Source organism: Xenopus tropicalis, chromosome 8 (assembly GCF_000004195.4).
Source record: "Xenopus tropicalis strain Nigerian chromosome 8, UCB_Xtro_10.0, whole genome shotgun sequence".
NCBI lineage: Eukaryota > Metazoa > Chordata > Amphibia > Anura > Pipidae > Xenopus > Xenopus tropicalis.
In genome coordinates, this window is record NC_030684.2 from 71,129,175 (window position 1) to 71,153,153 (window position 23,979).

At 40.0% G+C, this 23,979-nt stretch overlaps 2 protein-coding genes across 4 annotated transcripts; one reads left to right on the plus strand and one right to left on the minus strand.

Annotated features, from left to right (window-relative positions):
* Window positions 1-66: 66 nt before the first annotated feature.
* On the plus strand, window positions 67-21,642 carry relb (v-rel avian reticuloendotheliosis viral oncogene homolog B). Of its 3 annotated transcripts, XM_002932608.5 has the most exons (11): window positions 67-369; window positions 1,112-1,150; window positions 6,976-7,283; window positions 12,917-13,077; window positions 14,155-14,246; window positions 15,168-15,296; window positions 16,305-16,409; window positions 16,863-17,078; window positions 17,988-18,056; window positions 18,291-18,365; window positions 19,159-21,642. In XM_002932608.5, the coding sequence occupies exons 1-11, from the start codon at window positions 348-350 to the stop codon at window positions 19,446-19,448; spliced, it is 1,506 nt and encodes a 501-aa protein (XP_002932654.2). In that variant the 5' UTR covers window positions 67-347; the 3' UTR covers window positions 19,449-21,642. The 3 variants fall into 3 exon arrangements, with proteins under 3 accessions (XP_002932654.2, XP_012824874.2, XP_012824878.2); XM_012969420.3 differs by lacking the exon at window positions 1,112-1,150; XM_012969424.3 differs by lacking the exon at window positions 1,112-1,150 and having other exon boundaries at window positions 68-193.
* LOC101730999 (probable zinc transporter protein DDB_G0282067) lies at window positions 20,339-22,827 on the minus strand. Its single transcript, XM_004916967.4, has 3 exons — window positions 22,720-22,827; window positions 22,023-22,399; window positions 20,339-20,932 (listed from the first exon to the last, which is right to left on the minus strand). The coding sequence occupies exons 1-3, from the start codon at window positions 22,749-22,751 to the stop codon at window positions 20,355-20,357; spliced, it is 987 nt and encodes a 328-aa protein (XP_004917024.1). The 5' UTR covers window positions 22,752-22,827; the 3' UTR covers window positions 20,339-20,354.
* Window positions 22,828-23,979: the final 1,152 nt, after the last annotated feature.

Sequence of the window (23,979 nt, forward strand, 5' to 3'; positions counted from 1 at the left end):
TGAAGCTCCGGCTATGAATCCCATTCACCGAACTCCTTGGCTACCAGGCTCCTGGCAGTGTCGTCACGCTAATGGGAAGTCACGTGTGATTACAGGCAGAGACAAGGGGATTTCCTTGGGCCCAGTCGACGTGACGTTATAGTAGACTTGCGACCAATCGGAAGAGCGGAACGGGGGAATTCCAGACTGGAAAGTGAGCTCCGGGAGAATTGCAGCCTGAGTAGTTGGGGTTCGTTCGTGGTTAGGGGGTGTGTATACTCGGTGCCAAGCCAGTCGGATGGTTAGGGTTCACATACAAATGTAGGATTTCTCAGGTTTTAATTACGGCTTTGAATACAGCAGACACAATGAGAGAAGAGGGGCGGGCAGGTAAGTGCGCGAATGTGCTCCCAAACTTCCACTTGCTCCATCCTAGGAATAAGCAGCTTTTTGTGCTCCAGATGATAGCAAACAACAACTGCCAGGCTAAAGTTGCATGCCCATGTGCCAGATGCCAAATAGTTGCCTGCCCATGTGCCAGATGCCAAATAGTTGCCTGTCCGTGCTCTACCCCATGCACAGTTACCAAAGTAATTGTTATTAATCTTCCTGACTATATGATAGGTCACAATTACAGCACGGTTGTTTCGGCTGTCTGCATATCCGCGGAGTTGTAGTTCAGCACTAGCAGTAGGGACACAGAATGGAAGCTCTACACATAATAAACAGCAGCTTCCTCCTAAGTGCAGGCAACTTCTGTAAACTGCCAGTGTAGAGAGTGTAGTTCCACAGCAGCCCTAAAATCTATATGTTCAGTATTAGCTTGTTTTAAGTTTCCCACCCTACCTCCATGGTGCAGTTAGGGGAATATCCATATAGCAGGATTTCCATGTTTTACTTCTGATAGTCACTAGAAAGAGTAGCTTGTGTAGCAGTGTCTATATAACATGTCTAATATAACATGTGTATATATATATATATATATTTTTTATTTTTTTTTTATTTTTTATTTTTTTATTATATTGACACATTAGGGTTGACCATGAAAGTGTTGCACGTCCCGCTATCTTTAGAGCCCTATTGTACAGATACACTTGTACATTTTTTGATTATACATACCTCTTTTTTTTAGAGACTTCTTTTTTGTCTCAGCAACTTGGGACAACAATTGGTGAGTAACCAGTGTCTTTGTGTATGTGGCAGAGATTGTGTGTGTGCCAGTTTCTATATAACTAGTGTTGGGTCATGGCACTAGTGCCAACATTCCCAAGTCTGATCTTGCCCGTTCCCACACCTTGTGTCTCATCCCCTTCTCCTTATAGATTGCAAGCTCTTTTGGGCAGGTTCCTCTTCACCAATTGTATTGGTTATCGGTTGCTTTGTATGTAATTCTGTATGGCCCATGTGTAAACCAATTTATTGTACAGTGCTGCAACTTTGTAAATACATAATATAATAATAATAATAATAACTATTTGTGGGTGATTGTTTATAAGTTTTAGTACTATTATGCTTGCTGCTAATAAAGTGGCATTAAATTGAACAAATTTGGACAGTCAGACAAGTAACTGTTGGCAATTATTTTGTAGAAAACAAGTGTTCTGTGGGAAATAATAATGCGGGTTCAACTGCATTGTGGAGTCAAGAACTTAAGAGACTGTCACAAATGCTGTTTGAGGCAGGGCTGATTGGAGGACAGAAGCATACAACCATAATATTTAATACTATTATGCTCCATTAGGTTCAAGCTTCACTTTGTGGACTTTACATTATAGCAACTTTACTTAAATTTGTATAAAACATTATTTTATCAGTCACCCTAATAAACAGTTTAACACAACCTCTTCAGAGAACAAACTAAAACAAGACAAGTTTTAATGCACAAATATAATACTAAATTTAAATCATAATGCTACAAATTGTAATGCTCAAATAAAAAAATAAAATATCTAAACATATCTAAACATTTTTTTTGTTCATGGTTTAGGCAATATTCCCCACTCTTCCTTGCAGAACACGTCTTTATTCAGTAGTATACATACAGTATAAGGGGTACAAATAGTATACTCCTTATATACTCCTTGCACTGTTTGTAAGATGTGGACCAAGAAAATATGAGTGATCATAAAACAAACACATTTCTTTTATTTGTTTTTCAAGTATCTCTTTATTGTGCATAAGGAAACACCCACACCACTTAGTTACAGAGAAACCTGTATTTCAGTTGCTTGTGGGGTTTTCTTTGCATTCAAAAAATCTTCATGGAAGATGTGTCTGACATTTTTCCTGGTCTACCTGACAGAAGCCTTAATCTTCTAATTCCTGAGCTTTGACATGTTCAAAGCTTTGTATATCTTTTTATCTCAGTTTATGAAATATTTTTAGCCATATATGTTTGTATAGTTTAGTTTTTCTTTAAGAATCTGCATAAAATACATCCACATTAAAAATAATAATTCATAATTCAATATTTGTCCCTTGGAATGTGGGTTTTGGCAGATAATGGTTGCACAATCCTATATTCTACAAAAAACAGATAAGCAGGTTTTACAGAATTCTCTGGCATTTTTAAAACCCTAAGTCTAATACATTCTGCATAAGCTGATTACAATGGTTTTATGGACCTTTTTCTCAGGCAGGTGTTAGCTGAAATATAGGCAAAATGTCATAGAACAGCATCTTATACCACCCCAATATTTTTCTTGTACTGATGACAATGTGTTTTCAAAATCAGGTAAAATGTGCATCTGGAACATCATCTGGATTCATTTAGTTAGCTTAGTTGCACCTTTAGCCCACTATGGTGGTTAACATTGGTAACATTTTAGTTCAATCCTTTAGGGTCAATAATATAAACACTGGTAAGTGTATGTATTTAGATTTAGATAACTGTACATGCTTTATATGTTTTATCTTATGAAAATAAAAATGGAAAATAAACAAACCTCCATATGGGCACACCTTGCTCTTTCCAACTTGCCCCCCATGTATTTGTTGAATTGACATATAACTTTGATTTAATTCTAATATGTTTTGTTTTAATTATTGTCTTTATTGAGTGTAAACAATTGTAATACAGCAGTAAGTATCACAATATATCAGCTTAGTCATTGTTGGACTGTGGACAGGATACCGGGAAAAAACCCAATGGCCCCCATCGACCCAGTGCCACTCCCATGGCTGCCATTGGTGAGCTTTTGGGTGTTAGGGGGTCTGTCCATGGTTACTTGATTAGCCGTTCTTCTGTGTCAGATTTCCAGCTCACAGAAAAATTCTACAGGGCACACGCATGAGTATGCTCAGTTTGCTCCTCTCCCTCTCCCCCTCTCATCAGCATTTGCTCCCCCTTCCCCACTCTGTGTAATCTGAGCTACCAGCAGCTAGATCTGCAGCATGGAAGCTAAAATGTCAGCTACTATTTTAAACAGAGGGAACTCCTAGGGCTGTTTACGCAGGTATGGTGAAGCTTTCTGCCAAAGGGTCGGACTGGGGGCTGGGCTGCCACCCAAAGGTGCCCCACACACACCCCAGGGGCCTCCACCGCATGCGCACGCCCCATCCCTCCCTCCGAGCATGCATAAGTAGATGCTATTGGGGGAGGGAGGCCAGCTGGGATCGGGTTTTGGCCAGCAGGGCCCAAGGGAGGTTAAAGCCCACCAGATTTTTGCCCGGTGTCCCGCCAGCCCAGTCCGTCTCTGCCAGTAAAATACCAAACTGTCTTTCCTTCCCCTTCAAAGAAAACATCAAGAATGTGCCAGTGCATTATACTCCTCTAAATATACAAAAAAACTACTTTTCTGAGTACATTCTTTAAGACATTTGAATGTGCTCAGAAAAGTAGTTTTTTTGTTTGATTTATTAAAATTTGCTCCACCCATCTGTTTCACGTCCTGCTGCCTCTTTTCCCAGGCTTAGCAGGGCAGTCGGCGGGACTCAGCACACTCCACTGTAAGACAGGAATCAGCTAGGCTGACCTGAATGGGAACTGAAGTCTGTCTTTGCGTGACTGTAGGGCGCAAAAAGCACCCTTAACTGGTTAATTAATTACCCTTAATTGGTTAGACCCCCCCCTCACCTCTCTCTTACTGCATAGTTTTAAAGTTTACAATCTGTCCCTATCGCTAACCGCTAGCTTAAATTGTAGAGAAGCGCAGCTGCGCACCTCGCCTACATCTTCTTACCAACTGAAGACTATTCGGGTATCTCCACTAATATGAACCTGCTTGTGCATGGGCAGTTGGAGGCAGCAGGAAATCAGCTTCAACTGCGCATGTGCAAGCAGGTTAAGTGTTGGCGGTGAGACCCGAATAGTCTTCAGTTGGTAAGATGTCAGCAAGGTACACGGCTGCTCTTCTCTGGAATTTTAAGTAGGGGTTATCGATAGGGACAGATTGTAAACTTTAAAACTATGCAGTAAGAGAGAGGTGAGGGGGGTCTAGCCAATGATAGTTAAGGGTACTTTTTGTGCCCTGGGGTATAGTTCTCCTTTAAGGGTTTAATGCAAAGAGGGAATGGGACAGTGAGCAGTCCTGCTTTGTGCTGTTTCTAATTGATAAAGAAAAGGACACTGAGTTTGACTGTTACTATAGGTTTGTTGAATAATGTTTGTAGATTGTAAGCTCTTTTGGGCAGGGCTCTCTTCACCTCTTGTATCGGTAACTGATTGCTTTATATGTTACTCTGTATGTCCAATGTATGAAACCCACTTATTGTACAGCGCTGCGGAATATGTTGGCGCTTTATAAATAAATGTTAATAATAATATAGTGATGTTATCCAGAAAAGCCTATTAGGGCCCTGTCCATAGAAATTCAAGCATTCAAAAAAAATTTATGAATTATGTTGGGGTGTGTTGCTTTCCTTTGAATAATCTAGATACAGAAGAAGAGAAGATCTCTATGAATAAATAGTGGAACCTAATGGACTGTTTTTTTTTAAACATTACTGTGTAAAGTTTTATCTCCTGTGTATTCATTTTAGGAGTATGTATGTATGTATGTATAACTTTATTTATAAAGCGCCACAAGGGTACGCAGCGCTGTACAATCTTACAGAAAACAAAATTACACACAGGGAGGACAAGTGATATAATAAATAAATACAATAAATATATATATCTATATATATATATATATAAGTGCCATGTGGTATGAGACACAGTAGGAAGGAGGTCCCTGCCCCATAGAGCTTACAATCTAAGTGGTTGGGTAACATACAGGCATAAACCGGAAGGTAAGAGTGCATCAGGTAGGGGCATTTGCCCTTAAGCGCAGGACTAGGCAAGATAATGTCTTAGTGCTCCAGAAGGTAACAGCTGAGCTTTTTCTTAAAGAGAGTGGGTGAGTGTTCCCTACGTAGGGATTCAGGGATAGAGTTCCAGAGGTAAGGAGCAGCGAGATAGAGATGTTTAAGACGGGAGAGCACAGTGGGTGTGGATGGTGTAAAAAGACGGAGACTCTGAGAGGAGCGGAGGAGACGACCAGGAACATGTAGGGAGACCAGTGAAGTAATGTAGTGAGGAGCAGAGGAGTGAAGGGCTTTGTGTAGTAGTAATATGTAACCGTACAAGCACTCACTTTGAACTCTTACTGAATAGCTGGATTCAACAAGCTACCTGGGTAAAATTGCACCAAAACAATGTGTTCCAAAATTGTTATTGCTTAATTACAGTACAAAAATGGCAGCCAGTTTTGACCACTCCCTTGGTTTAAACCACACCCACTTCAAACCACACCCATGTTATTATAAGAGTTTTTTAGACCATTCCCTCATTAATGGTGGTAGCACACACAAAGAAAAAAAACAACACATAATTGGTGCTCACTGCAGTATCACCCTTCACTCATGTGAAGGAGGTTTGTTATGTCATATTTAGCCATACCCTTAAATCCATATGGCTCCCCCTCATCTGTGGATAGCACAGCAAATAATAATATTAAGGGCAGGCAGAGTATGGCACACACAAGCAGCATAGGACAGGCAGAGTATGGCACACACAGGAGGTATAGGGCAGGAAGAGTATAGCACACGCAGGCAGCATAGAGCAGGTAGAGTATGGCACACACAGGCAGCATAGGGCAGGCAGAGTATGGCACACACAGGCAGCATAGGGCAGGTAGAGTATGCCACACACAGGCAGAGTATGGCAAATGCAGGCAGCATAGGGCAGGCAGAGTATGGCACACACAGGCAGGGTAGGGCAGGCAGAGTATGGCACACAGGCAGGGTAGAGCAGGGCAGGCAGAGTAAGGCACACACAGGCAGCATAGAGCAGACAGAGAATGACACACTCAGGCAGTTTAGAGTAGGGCAGCATATATATATATATATTTGTATAACACAAAGGCAGCAGAGGGCACACACAGGCAGCATTGGCCAGGAAGAGCAGGGGAGGCAGAGTAGGAAAGGGGACAGGGAAACCTATGATGACTACACATAGTACATAGTTACATACATAGTTAGATAGGGTTGAAAAAAGACCAGTGTCCATCAAGTTCAACCCATCCAAGTAAACCCAGCACACCTAACCCACACCTACCAATCTATACACTCACATACATAAACTATAAATACAACCACTAGTACTAACTGTAGATATTAGTATCACAAGTAACTGATCATGACCGCTCCAACAGTTACTGTAATATATTCAATGCCGTCACTTCTAAAGTCTGCCTGAGGTGTGAACAGCTAAACAATGTGTGCGCCTACAGTCTGAGGTCTTTCAGGTGTGAACAATGCAGGGGCTAGTTAATCTCAGTATTGATACCATTTCAATCTTAGACAAAGGTAAGTAGTCTCAGCAGCCAGACAGATGGGGAGTCACACAAGGGGGGGGCATGGGCTACCAGTTGGACAGCACTGGTTTAGATGATACAGATAAATCATTATTTTGTGCATATTATAGAATAAAGTTTAATAATATTAAATTGATATATTTATCACCAGCATTGTTTCTTTCTAACCTAATTTCCTGTTTTTCTTCTTTTTTATTAGAAGATGTCATGGATCTTATTAATTCTGACATGCCTGTAATGCCCTCGACTTCTTCGACTTTGTTTGCTTGTGAAGAAACTCCTTCTGATATGCTCAGTACTGTAACTGTCTCACATTGTGTGCCCCGTGAGCAATGCCCATCCACATCCTGGGCCTCTCAGCGAGAAAGTCCATATCCAGAATTAAAAATCACAGAGCAACCAAAACAGAGGGGGATGCGCTTCCGTTATCAGTGTGAGGGGAGATCAGCTGGAAGTATACTTGGGACACAAAGCACAGAGCACAATAAGACCCTTCCTGAGATTGAGGTTAGGACATATTACAGACCTGCCACACTGTTTATCTATGTTCATTATCTTGTTGTATGGAGTGATGAATTATTTTAAAGTACCCTTGACGGTACAAAAATTTCAGACTGCCGAAAGAGCTAGGGAACAGGGATATCAGGCAGCAGGGGGCACAAAGTGTGATATTTTTCAAGGATCTGTGTATCTGTGGTTTGTGCATATACAGGTATTTGAGAAAAGTCACTCTGTAGTGACCAAAACATTGGATTTTGCATGTAATTACAAAAATATATTTTTGATTTACAGTATTTGCCAAAGACCTACATATATACATATATACAGGTATAGGACCTGTTATCCAGAATGCTCTGGACCAAAGGTATTCCGTATAAGGGGTCTTTCCATAATTTGGATCTCCATACCTTTAGTCTACTAAGAAATCAATAAAACATTAATTAAACTCAATAGGATTATTTTACATCCAATAAGGATTAATTTTATCTTAGTTGGGATCAAGTACAAAGTACTGTTTTATTTTTACAGAGAAAAAGGAAATTAATTTTAAAAATCTGAATAATTTGATTAAAATGGCATCTATGGGAGACAGGCTTTTCGTAATTCGGAGCTTTCTGGATATGGGGTTTGCGGATAAGGTATCCCATATCCAATATATATATAAAAAACAACAAGAAAAGGCGGCACTCAAGTTTTTTTCAGAAAGTGCAAAAAGGTATATTCAGTTCATAGTAATAAAAACATCTTACATGTAGCCGGCATGTCTGTAGTAATTAAGCGATGTTTCAAGCAAGCCCTGTGCCCTTTATCAAGCTCAAACAAACAAACAGTAGTGCAGGTGCAATTCTCCAGTAGTCAAATACAGCAAGTGACACAATAGGTGATACCTTGGCAACGGTTATAAACAATCCATTATATCTACCTACACTCCCAGTATGTGTAACCCTTTGTGCAAACAATTTGAACATAATATATACATTCATAAAAAGAGATATAGATCATAGTCTTTGTTTAACCCTTTTGGTGCCAAAGACTGTAATTTTTGTATGCACCAAACTTCTCTCTGTTTCAATTTGAGTTCCCGATTCCCTCCATATTTTAGAGGCAGAATCCCTTCCAGGACCATACATATCAATTGGTCTGCTTTATGGCCAGTATCCAACAAATGTTGGGAAACAGGTAATTTGGTGTTTCCCAGATTAATGGAGAATTTATGCACAAACTGGTCACATCAAAAGTAGCCAGTAGTACATCCCCCCTGGTTACTTTTGATGTGACCAGTTTGTACACCTCAGTACCGCACAAGGAGGGCATCCAGGCCTGCACCTGGTTATTGAACAATAGGGCTAATTACACTGAACAGCATCTTTCTTTTTTTGTACAGATGTTGGAGATAATTTTACAATGTAATTACTTTACCTTTAGAGACCAATTCTATTTACAGTTACATGGAACTGCGATGGGTTCAAATGTCGCCCCGTCATATGCCAATGCCTTTATGGCAATGATGGAAGAACTACACATTTATCGCGATGTGGACTTCACAGGCCACTGTGTGGCCTGGTGGAGATATATTGACGATTTCTTTGTGGTATGGCGGGGTGACATGGATTCCTTATCACGGTTCCACGGTAACTTGCAAAAGATATATCCGACGATATATTTTACATTAACTTTTGATCGCCAGCAGATTCAGTTTCTGGATGTCCTGATTTATAGGAATCAGGGAGGTGGTATTGATACATCAATATACACCAAACCCACAGATCGCAATCAAATTTTACATTATCGGAGTAATCAACCAATACATACTAAAAGATCAATACCCATTAGTCAATTGTCTAAAGTAGACAGGATTGTAAGTGATGAACATGAGAAAGCAAAACAACAAGGAGTGATGTGTAATAAATTCCGAGAAAGGGGTTATCCACAACATGTTTTGCAACAGGCTATAAAGAAGGTGGGTAGAACTAATAAGAAATGACAAAAAGATGTCATATTTCATGTGTCACGCAGTTTAGTTCCTGCAGCAAAAATTTGGGGACCATTTTGCCACACCATTGGCACATTTTGCAAAGGGGTTATCCCCAAATTATGGATTTTAAATCACCACCACTCTTATCTTATCGTAAAAGTAAAACGATAGGTAATATGGTCACATCCTCGAGGGTAAAAGCCCAAAGATTGGAGAGACGCACTGATACACACCTGGGTCTGAGAACCCCAGGGATGTATCGATGTTCAGGCTGCACGCAAAGCCATAGTGTGATCAAAGGCAAGGAATTTATACACCCAGGCACAGGTCATAAAGTCCTATTATGGGTGCACCATACTTGTATCTCTAAATATGTAATCTATGTGTTGACTTGTTCCTGTGGACTCATCTATATTTGCGAGACCACTCAAATGGATATGGGCCATAAAGCAAACCAATTGAAAATTATGGTCCTGGATGGGATTCCGCCCCTAAAATATAGAGGGAATCAGGAACTCAAATTGGTGGATACATTTGGTGGATACATAAATTACAGTCTTTGGTGCCAAAAGGGTTAAACAAAGACTATTATCTATATCTTTTTTTATGAATGTATATATTATGTTCCAATTGTTTGCACAACGGGTTACACATACAGGAAGTGTAGGTAGATATAATGGATTGTTTATAACCGTTGCCAAGGCATCACCTATTGTGTCACTTCCTGTATTTGACTACTTAATTGGAGAATTGCACCTGCACTACTATTGTTTGTTTGAGCTTGATAAAGGGCACAGGGCTTGCCCGAAACGTTGCTTAACCCTTTCACTGCCAGCTGTTTTGGACCAAAGTGGAACTTCTACTGCCAGACAGTTTTTGAACATTTTGCACTGTTTCACTTTAGGGGCCTTTCCTCGGGGGGACTTTTAGTTTACCCAGGAAAACAATATATATATATTTTTTAGGACAAACTAAGCTTTCAAAATATGGTAGAATTTTGGTGTAATTCCAATTCTGTAACAAGATATAGGCCTCTAAATGTCTAAAAAATTTTAAAAAATCATATTTTTCATAATATAAACACACATACCAGAAACAAAAATTATTTTATGCTCAAAAACACAACTGATTGGAAAGTCCCATGTCCCCTGAACGTGCCAATACCAAATATATATAGTTTTATGGAGATTTCTCACTTGTATAGGTTAAAAACTCCCAGCACTACACTACCAAATTTCCAAAGCACTGCTTCACAAAGCTGCATACTTTAGATTTCCAGGCCAAAACTTCCACTAACAGAAGGTTTATCCCAGAAAATTACACATTTCTGGAAAGAACAGATTCTGGGGAATCCAGAATAGGCACAATTGTCTGTCTACTCCAAACTATCAAGTCACAATGCTTTTCCTAAAATTATAGGTTTTTATCAAAATTTGTGAAGTTTTTAAAAAAAATCGCTTCAAAGCTTCCAGTCTATAGTATCTTATCTCCTACAGGTCATAAAGTAACCAAATAAAACACCCTAAATATGAATGCCAGTCGTCCACTGAACAGTTTGATGCCCAATATGTATAGGTTTACCTAAGTATGTGGCATGTAGGGGCCCCAATGTGAACATACCCCCATATGATCTATCATTTCTGTCATTTCAGCTCCTGCAAAATCAACACATTTACATCATTATATGTGGGATAACGCTAGTAAAAAGTACGTTCACCCCAGAAAGTCATATATTTTTGGAAAGTACACATTCCCCTGAATTCAAAATGGGTACCCATATATACATACTGAGTACCAAAGCAAGCAGCTGTCACATTCATTTTCTCATTATGCAGTCTACATCATATTTGCTAACAAAGACATAACTGAATGTAGGCAAATATTGTGGATATCTGCTGGAACTCCAACAGTGAATAATTCTTCTGCATTTACTCTTGGCTCCATTACATTATGTAGTCTTCATGCCAAACTGTGCAGCACATGCAGTCACCTTGCTACAGGGCCAGAACTAGGGGTAGGCAGCAGAGGCTTCTGCCTAGGGTGCAATGATGGGTGGGTGCCAAGCAGGTACCTCTTCTGCCTATCCATAGCCTGTGCTCTTTTGCTTGGCATTGCTCCCCCCACTCACAATGCCGCTGTGCAAGTGGGGGAGAGTGCGGAGGGAAGTTGGCCAGCCGTATTGCCTAGGGTGCCCAGTCGTCCCGGCCTAACTTTGCTTGCTACTGCCCAGTTATCTGAGGGTTTATCATAATTTTCCCCCAGATGCGGGATGAAAGAAAGATGTTATCTAGTCCATTTATTAGATCCAGTCAAAAGAGTTTCCAATAAATTATTAGGAATATAGCTGCCATAGCAAACAGGCCACAGAATTGCCACTCCCATAAATCTCCCATTGGTTCTAATGAAGTTCTCAGACATGGGCTGGATTATCAAAAAAACATATTAGTTTTATTATTAAACACATAACCACAATTAAATGTATTTGGTGTGTGTAGATTTTTACATCCTTTTTTGCCCCCTGTTTTGTGCAGATGGTGATGGAGTGCATTTAATTTTATGATTGTAACATTAAATAAGTTCTTTGCACATATAATGTTTAAAGTAAGGAGGCGGATGTGTACTATAGTTATTGTGTTCTCAGGGTGATATTTGCCATATAGGCACTCCCATGCCTAAAGCAGTATCTTTAGGGGGAAGGTCCTTTATGCCTATATGGTAATATGGTAAATAAAAAAAATTGGGTGATAAAAAAGTGTTTCTAGCCCACCGCTGGATACATGCAGCTAAATCTGGTGGTGGTGGTTATCTGGATCTGCCAATCATGGACTAAGGGATGGCTGTGCCTAAAAGCAGCACTTGACCTAAATGCGCTGCTGTGGGTCCTTACCTATCTGAACTAATTTGATGTTTGAGCTGAATCAGACTTTTCTATACCTTTTGTTTTATCTTGCACTTATTATTATAAGCAGTTGTGATAATTGAGATGATTTGTACGATAATGCTACTGCTTGAGTTATCAAAATGGATCTTTTATTTAGTTGTTGATACAATGAATCCTTTAAGTGCTAGCATAAAAGTAGCATAAAAGTGCAATCATGTGGATTCAGTGGTTACATGTCTTTCTGGATTGTGTGTTACCGATAAACTTGTGGGAATATGAAAGGACCTTTGTACATAGAAGGTTACATGGTAACATAACTTGTTTGTGGACCACAGGTGTTTGGGGAGAGGACCTTGCTCCTCTTGCTTATCCAATGTTAAAAACACTGCTATATTCATACATATGCAATGGATGGGCTGATGCCTCAGGTATAGTCAGAGATTCTGAGACTTAGGAGGCAGGATATGAGGTAGGAAGCTGAGATGTGAATGAGTGATAATGTGGCACACCACTCCTAGCAATTCAGTGTGATAAAGTGCTAATTTTCAACGAAGGTAATAAAATTACCTCTTTTTAAATTATAATATCACAAAATCAGTAAGTAAACGGTGCTGTTTCTTATGGGTGTTGTCATCCTGTTTGTAACTGCTTCTTTAACTTTCCCTCTCCCATGGGGTAAAACCCTTTGGAAAGTACCAGATATTCCCAGACCTCACACCCTTCTATTACCTGTTAATAAGCACTCCTTCTCAGTGTCGTGCCTTGTGCTGTTGTCTTGGTTAGGTCATCAACTGTGATGGGCTTGAAAAAATTTGTGTCACTGTGTGTCTTGTCTGGAAAGATCCTCCTCATCGTGTACACCCCCACGGCCTTGTGGGTAAAGACTGCCATGACGGCATCTGTCAAGTCACCCTGCATCCTCAGAATGACGTAGCAAAGCACAGGTTTGTTGTAGTTATATGATATATACGATTGCACAATAGTACAGCAAAACAAGACAAACTTAGTAAATTGTGACAACCCAAATTCCTACATTATACATGGTTACTGCTACTGCCACACCAAAGCAAAGGGATCAAGTGCAGAGCAGGGTACAAAAAACAGCTGCAAGCAAACAACGTTTTTTCCTTACTTGCACTATATCATTTTCTGAATTGCTGCAGGTCTCTGTGCTCCATTTTGGATTACTGAGAACTGCATTTTTTCCATGAAAAAAAACACTGCCTGTGTTTGGCATTGCTGTATTCATAAGAGGCAAACATGCGGAGGCATATCAGCGTACTCCTTTCTGTCCCCTTATGTTCTTGTCATTGAGAAGTGCAAGTTAGGGAGCACCAACGTGTGCAGGCCACAACACAGCCTTGTACTTACTATCTGCCCTACAGGAGAAATCAGACAGGGAACAAACACATACTGCATTCCCCCCACTCCTGCATTTTAAAAGATATGTTAATCCTGTTTCACTTGGGGGGGGGTGCCAATTTGGCAACATTCTACTTATCTTTCTACTCGTGTCCCAGGCATACCCTGTGTGAATTCCTCTTCACGCATGTGCAGTAGAGTTTACCCGAGATGTGCAGAATGCCAAGCACCAAGGGACCTAAAAACTGATGTAAGCAGATGAAGGTGTGACGCTCAGTTTTTTTTCCACAGGCCGGTGCAGTTTTCTCCTTACAGGAGCACTTGTCTGGGGAAAAAACTTAGCAATCTATTCTGTGGGGGTGCCTAACATTTTGGACACCCCAGTAAAATAGACTTAACATGTTCTTTATGCTTCGGTGCCTACTCACCCCTTTGCTTTGGATGGCAGGCAGTTGGCAGCTGTTGGGAACCAGGCAGGCATGGGGGCCTGAGGGTGCATGCCAAGCCCCACTCAAGGTACACCAGTAGGTCTAAATATTACATGTGTTGACAAGCCACATTAATTTTAGGATCTCTTTGGTAAAATGTTGATGAACATGGTTTCATTTATGAAAAAAAATATTCAAAAAGGATGATATTTAGTTATGCTTTTGAATTAGTTTCAGCAATCTTGGAATTCAGTGTGTGCGAAAAAAGGAAATTGACTCGTCAGTAAATCATCGTCTGAAATTAAATATAGATCCATATAAAGGTGAGCACTTTTAGATTAAAATCAAATACAATGTTGCCATAATGTGGCAACTTCATGGAAACAAAATGCTGATCATGAGCAGGTCTTTCACACAGCCAATACTACATTTCATTTCTATAGTAAGAGAGATGGGAGTTATAGTTCAGCAAAGTTTAAAAGCTGGATTCATATGATAGGCAAAATTTGGGGCATTGTATGTTGTGGCTCAAGTAAACAATAATAAATAAAAAACAGTGATAAATTATTACCTGAGCCAAAATCCTTACATTGCTCATACACTGAGTTCTGGCTCCTTCAGTTAAATTATTTTGCCATTACTAACTGTGTGGAATGAGCTGGGGCAGTTTTGACAGATTGTTGTGTCATTCCCATCAGTTCCTGTCAGAAAAGACTGAGTAGTAAACAGTGCCCATCAGTTCCTGTCAGAAAAGACTGAGTAATAAACAGTGCCCATCAGTTCCTGTCAGAAAAGACTGAGTAGTAAGCAGTGCGGGGTCACAACTGTCAAGGATCTTGTGATCACTCAGTCCATTGACCAATCGGTAAATTATGTTACTAAATTACACGCAATCATATTTTTGCCACATGGGTTAAGTGATCGGATCCCAGATTGACTTTTATCCTGGAATTATCGGCAATATTTCCCGGTTCCATCTCCTTATGATTTTAGCTAGCTCAGACTGAGCATTATGAGACCTATGTAAAGGTATATGTGCAGCGTCCAGCTCTCTTGGCACTGTACAGGTGAAAATCATGATTACGTTTACAGAATAATCCTCATTATCAGCAACTAGCAGTCAGTTGCAACTGCACCTAAAATCTAAAAGGAAATCTAAAAAACTAAGTGACTGTTTTCCTATTGTTGCTTTTTCATTTAGAACTTTAGTGTTGAGATCCTAACACCTTCTCCATCATTAACAGCTGGGAAATGGCGCCTTCATGAAGAAGTAGATTTGAATGTGGTCAGACTCTGCTTCCAGGCTTCCTGCACTGGGCCAGGGTTTCAGTATGAAATTGCCCCTGTACTTTCTGAGCCAATATATGACAAGAGTATGTATATTTATATATTGCTTTTATTCTGCTTCTGCTGTGACCATGAGAAATTTTGTACCTAAGCTGTAATCCATTTAAGCCTGATGCATGTTTCACTTTCTAAAATGCAGCAGCCTGTTCAAAGCTAATAGATCTATGGCCTTTCTGCATTACCTACAGTCCAAGTACATTCAGTTACTGATAGTGTTTCTGCATAAAGCACTGCATCCACTATATCCTTCATTCATCAAGACTTTCCTACATTCTTTATCAAAGACCACAGGGGTAGTCTACGACATACAAGAAAGGCTGCAAAATGCAAAAATGTGTGCGGTCCACAGTGTTTTTCCACTTGCATAGCACTGCATAGCATCCAGAGAGATAATTGCATGCAACCAGTAACTTTGTTACCAGCTGGTTGGTTGCTATGAGTTACTAAAACAGGATAAACTTTTGTGGTTGTTATTATACTGGCCTCAGCGTTAATCCCGTATTGTCTTTTACTCAGTGGCGAACCTTTAAAACCCTGGGCCCCCCCACAAAAATCTTCATAGGGGCCTGGCACGCACCCTTAGTTCCTCGACACCAGCAAAAACCTACAACCCTACCCTGCACTATGCATTGCATGCCTCCTGCCGCAAACTAACAAGTTGGAATTTTGATGTGGATGGATAACTGCCATACTGCAGCCTTTGCAGTCCCCACTATGACTGTAGCATCCACTGTATGGTAGTTACGCTGCTGCTTGTACTTTCTTTCTATTCTAGCGATATTGCTATTCCTTACCTCAGCTAATATTACACCAAATTTCTAGTTAGTCTGTTATGCAGGACCTTTCCATTCATCCACACCTATAGTTCAATTTATAAATTCCAAATTTCTAAATACACTTTTTTTTTTTTTTAATATTCTACATTGGCCATCCTTTGCCCAGCATTGCAAAGCACTTTATTTCCTCCACTTTACTGTGGCTTTCCCTTATTCATGTGGGTCTTACTGTCATTTGTTTTTTGTGTTATTTCCTAGAATCTACAAATACATCAGAGCTGAAGATTTCTCGCATGAACAGAGAATCTGGACGATGCGAAGGGGGTGAAGAGGTGTATATCCTCTGTGATAAGGTTCAGAAAGGTAAGAAGACAGTTGCCAAGTGTACTGTTCAGCATAAGGATTGCAGAAAAGTAAAACTAGGAGCCTGGCAAACTAGGACATTTTAAGAAAACAGGAAGAACAGGATCAAATTGTCTCATGAGACAGCTCAAATATTACTTGCTCATTAGATGCTCTTTATGAATATCTATAAGATCAGATCTTTCAGCAGCCCATTCTGGTACAGATTTCATGCAGAACCCAAAGGAAGCAGCGAGACAGCTATTTTAAATATTAGTACTAGTGAAACAAGATTTCCCTTAAAATATTTCTATATATTTTACATGAGCAGGTAACACGCTTAGACAAACTCCTCTGTGGCATGGCTAGTGCTTTCTGTTTATTTTAAATCATACCTATATATTATAGCAAAACTGAATGGCATATACTTTTTTCAGCCTCCCGCTTGACACATATTTCTCATGTATTTTCTAGAAGATATCCTGGTTATATTCGCTGAAGATGATTGGGAGGCTCGTGCTGATTTTTCACAGGCAGATGTTCACAGGCAAATAGCAATTGTGCTGAAGACACCACCATATCATGATCTGCATATCACAGAACCAGCTTATGTGAGTGTGTTTCTACAGAGAATTACAGATGGGATACGCAGTGAAGGGATTCCGTTTGTTTACATGCCAAGAGTTAAAGGTAAGAGGGAAATAATTATGCAGTGATGTATGTTGATCTGTGTTACATACACATCTGACATGTCTCCAGAGTTTAAACAGTCAGTTTTCAGTTGCTTTTTTAGTGTTAGTTTGTTATTTATTGACTAATTCTCCTTCTTTACTGTTGACCAAGGAACTATAGTGGATGAAATACATTTCCTATACAGCTTATATTTTGTTCATCCTCTGTACTTGGAGATCAGGGCTGCACTTATGGGTCTTGGAGTAGTTCTTAAGTAGTGCTACTTAAATTTTATTATTCTTTTGCACTATTTAAAATTATACAGTTCTGCTGATCCCCAGCCAGTCCTTAGGCCTTAGGACATTTTAAGTACACAGAGGCCCAAACAGCCCTCCACTGTATATGGCATCTTACAGCAGCCCCTCTTGCATTTGCCAGGATCTGCAGATTGCCAGTTCAGGCGTGCCCTAACATTTAGCTAATAGTTTGGTGGTCCACATGCTGGCCTCTGTACCACTACAGTTATCCAAGAAGGGCTTATAGTTCCAGGGCTCCTGGATAAGCCTTGAGAGGAACACTGGGGTTGGTGAACTAAACAGGCAAAAGACCCTAAAGTTTGCAGTGTAACCTGGGCTGGGTTATAAATCCATGCACACATCCATGTAAGGAAGCCTAGCTCCAAACGTGAGGGTAGATTCCCACACTTCATTAGTCTTTCCCTAATATTCTCACATTTAGGTGGACTATATTTTAGATTTAATGCACTCACAATTAAAAATACATGTTTAATCCACCAGGGCTCATCATCAGTATGTAAGACATATGGAATTGATTGTGAAATGGTAATAGTACATATATATATATATATATATAAAAAATATATATAAAATATATATGTGTGTGTGTCTTTTTTATTTTACCGGTCAGATCCCAACTGTGTGCACTCAAAGAGGACATATCGGGACTCTTTGCAACTCAGCGATATAGGAGATCCTGGTAAGTTTTTGTGCAATACATTTTAATTTGCAATAAAACACAATGAAAGGAGAAAAATAAGAAGGGGAGAAGGAGGAGACAGTAGTATTACTGGTTGGCTAAATAGCTGGAGAGAAAATTGGTTGCTACTTGGAGTTCTCACTTTAATATCAGCAAGCTGTAAATCAGAATTTTAGGTATCACTCAGGAGCCCAGCAATTGTTATGACTAATTTCCATTATGGTTTACACTTAGATCCACATGGGATTAAAATGAAGAAAAGGAAAGTAAAGCCCTGTTATGCAGATCATTTAAACTCTTCATACCCAGGTGAGTGTTGCTTACATATCATATACCTATATATACCACATATGAATCAAGCATCTATATATATCATGCATTTTATTCAGGCAGGGGGTTGCCATACACTTTTTTCTTAATACGAATATATTTTTATACCACAGATATACTAGTGCTGTGTTCATTTTGGGACCATCCTATATATTCAACCAGAACATTATTATAACCACTGGCTACTATTAAACAGTTAGCTATATGTGTTACCATTCTATTCTTTGAATTGATTTTTTAAACCTTCCAAATTAAAATTCAGCTTTTCTAGTGCAGAGAGCACAGTTGCAGTGTGGCCCCCCTAGACCCATACAGACACCAAAGAGTTTAGCACTTGGATGTATAAAGGGGAGGTGGAAGCAGCACTTTACACACCCCTCTATACATGACTGTTTGGTTTTGGTCCTACAGAAAGGCAAGAAGAGGCCTGTCTCAGGTTGTTTGGATTTAGGCTGATTCCATCCTCGTCTGTGGAAAAAACGCAGACCAAGGATCAGCCCCTTTTCTGGCATCAGCGTCCTACCTTGCCTGCCAAGCATTATGTCGACTTGGGTGCAAGGACATGTGGTTAATATCAGCGATTATCTTGCATTTCTTGCCAATATCTCTGCACCTATTGACAAGGATCGGCAGTTGGTAGGGTTCTGAGAGTTGTGGGCAACAGCTGAATGTTCACATGTTTGACATACCTGAAATTAATGAAAATACACAACATTACTGTATAATAAAGCTGTTTAAAGTATCTTAATAGCCTTTTGGTTACTCTTTTCAGATGTACCCCTCCTCGATTCCTTGAACTGTAATGATGGTTACCACACTCTTCCTTTGATGGACAATGATGAAGGTGCAGTTAACTTTCTCAGTGAGGACCCTGCAGATTTCTTAGGACTCCTGGCACACGAGTCTTACCCCAACAACTTTCTGGATATGTATTCTAATCCATTTCTGACAGAGCAGGTGAATGGACTCACAGCACATCTTGTGGGTTCCAGCCTTGCATTAACTGATGAAGAACAAAATTTACCAGACTGTGCTTTTAATGACAGTGATTGCAGAAGATAACAGTAACAAGAGAGATGTCTTGGACTCCAATATTTTGATCTGTTTTTTAGCCCTTGAACTTCATTTACAGTTTGTATATATATATATATATATATATATATATATACATATATATATACATATATATATATTATTAAGCACAAAGATCTAGCATTAAGTCTTAAAATGTCATTGCTGATCACCTAGCAATATGATCATGCCTGAAGAGGTCCATGCCTCGTCAATATGGATATTGTTAGAAACGAGCAGACACTGAAAAACCACTATATACTTTTTAAAAACAATTACCACTTTTAGTATGAACCTGTATGCTCAATAATGGACCAAAAGATTCTTCTGGGCTGTAGAGATTATTTTAAAGGCTCTTTTCATAAGGAAGGGCCATTTAGGAAGCAGAAGCATTAGCTTGTCAGGCACTAGGATCACAGCACTGCGAAGCATACACCAATAAAGACAGAAGAAAATGGTTGACTTGGGATATAGCATTATTGTTTTGTACATAAATTACTTTTATTGTAGTGGCTATAGATGGTTGCATTCAACCTGTCCTTTACAGAAACCTAAAGTTAAATCATCCCAAGGCACTAGATCTGTATGTACAGAGATTTAGTATGCATAGGTAGACATGCTGTAGAACAGAAGGAACATAGTGATTACACTAGCTTTTGATGACAGAATTGAAGATTCATTGTTAACAAGATTACATAATATACATTGAAACCTTTATTTTTAACTCAGTAACATTATCACTATTGTTTTAATTAAGAAGGTAGCTAACGGCAAGCACCTTCTATCCCTATTCTCTTAGAGTAAGTGGAATAGTTACATTGATGCCTGTTGTCAGTACCTAATAGCACTGAGCAATGAGCAGCACAAAGGGTTCTCTTTTTAGTGTAGAGAATCATATCAAGGTAAGGGGTTTGTTGGCACAATAACCTTTTCTTCCAGCACCTGAGAATCGCAGCAGAGGTGTTGGGTGCAGGAGGGACCACAAGCTAAATTGCAATGGCCAGGTGCCCCAAACTCAGGTTGAACTGTAACCAGGCTTAGTCCATGGCGCTTAAAGAGTATTTGGGCCTGTTCCAGGAAGACTTGGTATGCTTCTGGCCCTGAGCAATGAATGTGTAGTGAGGCAACACCATGCCCTGGGGCTAGGGCCCAAACATGAAGATCATGGTGACCTTCAGGCCCGCAAAGTATCTCTAGGTCTTTCTTGAGTCCACATAGATCAGAGCAAGATGGCACAGCCTGAAGTAAAATGCACATGTTCTCATACATGCTGGAGTATACTGAAGTAACGAGGATAGCAATAGAGACCAAGCAAAGAGCAGGGTCTATATAGTGCAGAACAGGACTGTCTGTGTCTGTGAGGTGGAGAGTGAGGCTGCTTGCTAGCAGGAGACATGAAGGTGTCAAGAAAGCCAGAAGGCGTAAGATCAACAGCCATCTTCTTTTTGTCTCTCCAGTTAGGTTTAAACAAGTCTCTGTGTAAGAGAGTAGAGCAGTATGTACAGTATTTGTACTGGTTAATGACAAGTCAATATTTACATGCATATACACAGTGACCATGTGAATTCTTCCATTTTTCACAATGGTCTTCATTGATGAGCCTACAACAAGCCTTGTATTGTCTTAAATAACCATGTCAAGCTATGGAACACATTAAGCCCCTTTTTTATAGGTTCACTATGAACTGTGACAATGGCTAGTAATGATTATAGGTTTGTGTGTGTTTATTTGCATAAGAACTGCATTCACCATTGGTATGTACATATATGTATATAAACAGATGGAATGGTGCAATTATCTTCCCTTAACCAAATGTTAGTTGGAGACTCTTGGGTTTGTAGTCAGTTTTATGGATTAAATGGTATAGCAAAACTGGGCTGTAAACAACTGAAATTGTATAAAGGTGCTTGGTATGGTATCAGTCCTATGTACTATCATACAGGTAGGTCATTTATAATGGCAGTAGGCAGATTGTGCACTTTTTCATGAAGAATGTTAGTAGTGCTTTGTAGATCTGGGATGTTCAACACTTGACCCACCATCTGCTGTTACATCTTCCAGCATCCCATTCCCCTCTGAAAAGTCACCCTTGATTTAGAGCATGCAGTTAAAGGAACACTTCACCATTTCTCATTTTTATGTCCATGACTCATGTAAACCATAATAAATCTAAAAATAATCAAAACATGTTTTAATAATCATTGTATGTTCTACATTTCTGAAAACCTTAAACTAGTAAATGAAAAACAAATCAATTCATTTTCTTCCCAAAAATGCTCAATTTATTTTGTATTTGGAGAAATTCAGTCTACTTAGTCAATGTATGCAGCAGCAGCATAGTAGCTGTCCTTTTTAGAATGGTGAGTGTCCCTTTTTAGAGAGGTATTACAACTAGAAGACCAGAGAGTTAAGTATAGAACTGTATCAGAGAGTGAGTGTTAGAGAGAATATAACAGAAATTGCTGACTGTTAAAATCAACAGACATGAATGAGTAAAAGGAAAAAAAGGACATGGAGTAACAGGAAGTTATTTGGACACTTGGGAGTATATAGGTAATATCTTACCTTGCCATGCCCCAGTGGCTGCTATAAAGACAGCATTAAAACCCAGTCCCAACACCCCTGCTGCAAACATGAGAACTGGACGATGTGGGTGATGGGGATGGACGAAGCGTCCCAGGGATCCTAAGGTAAGTGAGAAACTAAGGGAAGAGAGTAAGAGAGGGGAAAGAAAAGAAAAAAGAGTTGGAAGGCGAAGGCGAACATAGGTGGGAAGGCATTGGGAATGCGAGAGAATAAAGGGGGGGCAGAGGACAAGTAGGAGAGACAGGGTATGGGCACTATCAGAGAGGCTGAGCAGGGAATCAGAGAAACGACTCAGGATGAGCTGGGCAAGGAGTACAGAGAGGGCAAAAGGCAGGAGGAGCATTGCAGAAAGCATGCTGAGGAGTAAAGGAAGAAAGTTTTTTGGTAGAGGAGAAAAGGAAAAAGGTAAAGACAATAAGTTACAGCAAATATATATATGTTGATTTCAATCCATAGCAATTGTGCCTGGCCTGTACCCCCCAACTGTTGTTGCACATTTATATCCATAGTAACTGTAGTTAATAGCGTGAAGGCTCCAGGCTGGACATTGCTGATCTGCATACACAGCTTATCATTCCTCTCTTTCACACACTGCTCACGTCCCCACTCCAGTCACACACTTGTTCCACGCTCCCTCCTCCCAGCTAGTTCTCTTTGCCTTCATTTTCACACTCACCTTTGTCTTTCCTTCTTCTGCTGAGCTTTCATCCTCCCTTCTCCCAGTCCCTTGCCTTCTCCCCTTAGTGTTTCTCTCAGCTGCTCTGCTCACTCCCCTCCCTTCATCATGTGCTAATCACACACTGCCCCCCTTCATCTTAAGTCCCGGGGTCAGTGACAGCTATTCAGCCCCCCCCCCCCCATATTAACTTCTATGTTACTCCTTTCTCCTCCTACCTCTGTTTCTATATTTCTCCCTGCTTTTTTATGTGTTTCTGAACTGCCTTTCCTTATATTTCCCCTGGAACTTTTACTTCAGCTGACTGAAGTACAACAAAGTCCCATTTATGTGTAACTGCTTAACCCCTTGCAGGAGGGAGGCAGATGATTCATTCCAGTGCTGGGAAAATAAGAAACAAGACTTCTGAACTACACCTCATACGGGACGATCTGTAGGCACAAAACCTTCCTGTGTGCCTTATTAATTGTGTGGTAGTTTTAAAATCCTTATTTGTTTTGAAATATTTAATACCAGAAAATGAGCACACCCTTTTCAAAAGGTATGCCCATATGTTTATAGTAGGAGTAGTAGACCAGAGTCCTACAGATGTTATTTAGCTAAAACTCCTAGGATCCTGGTGACAGGCAAAAGGAGAATGCTGGCTAAAGTATAGAAGAATACTTGATGACCTGTCATCACCAGATTGTTGGTAGAAGAAACAAATGAAAAAGTTTGGGAACCCCCCTCAGCCTACAAAATAATTTACTCCACTTTCAAGAAGATAACAGTGGTATGTCTTTCATTTCCCAGGAACATCTGAGTACTGGGGTGTTTTCTGAACAAAGATTTTTAGCAAAGCAGTATGTAGTTGTATGGAGTTAAATTAAATGTGAAAAACTGGCTGTGCAAAAATGTGGGTACCCTTGTAATTTTACCCATATATAGACAGATGTTCAAGATAATATTACTTATGTGTGAAGACCATCCCTTCTTGCATATTTGTAGCTGTTCTCATTCCTCCAAATATACCTACAGAACTACATCCTTATAGACATCCTTAAGGGCTGTGGCACACAGGGAGATTAGTTGCCCGTGACAAATCTCCCTTGTCGCGGGCAACTAATCTCCCCAATATGACATCCCAGCGGCGAGAATGTAAATCACCGGTGGGATGGCATACGCTGCACTGGCGACTTGCCGAAATCGCTGAAGTTGCCTCAAGAGTATGCCATCGCATCGGTGATTTACATTCTAGCCACTGGGATGTCATATTGGGGA

What these genes read in the sequence shown, in the direction of transcription:
- relb (XM_002932608.5), top strand. Translation starts at nt 348, where the DNA reads ATGAGAGAAGAGGGGCGGGCAG. An exon ending in TGAGCCAATATATGACAAGA is followed by an intron (nt 15,297 to 16,304) that starts GTATGTATATTT and finishes GTTATTTCCTAG; the next exon opens with AATCTACAAATACATCAGAG. An exon ending in CTGTGATAAGGTTCAGAAAG is followed by an intron (nt 16,410 to 16,862) that starts GTAAGAAGACAG and finishes TGTATTTTCTAG; the next exon opens with AAGATATCCTGGTTATATTC.
- LOC101730999 (XM_004916967.4), bottom strand. Translation starts at nt 22,751, where the DNA reads ATGAAAGCTCAGCAGAAGAAGGAAAGACAAAG. An exon ending in CAGAAGAAGGAAAGACAAAG is followed by an intron (nt 22,400 to 22,719) that starts GTGAGTGTGAAA and finishes TTTACTCCTCAG; the next exon opens with CATGCTTTCTGCAATGCTCC. An exon ending in AGCCACTGGGGCATGGCAAG is followed by an intron (nt 20,933 to 22,022) that starts GTAAGATATTAC and finishes TCTCTTACACAG; the next exon opens with AGACTTGTTTAAACCTAACT.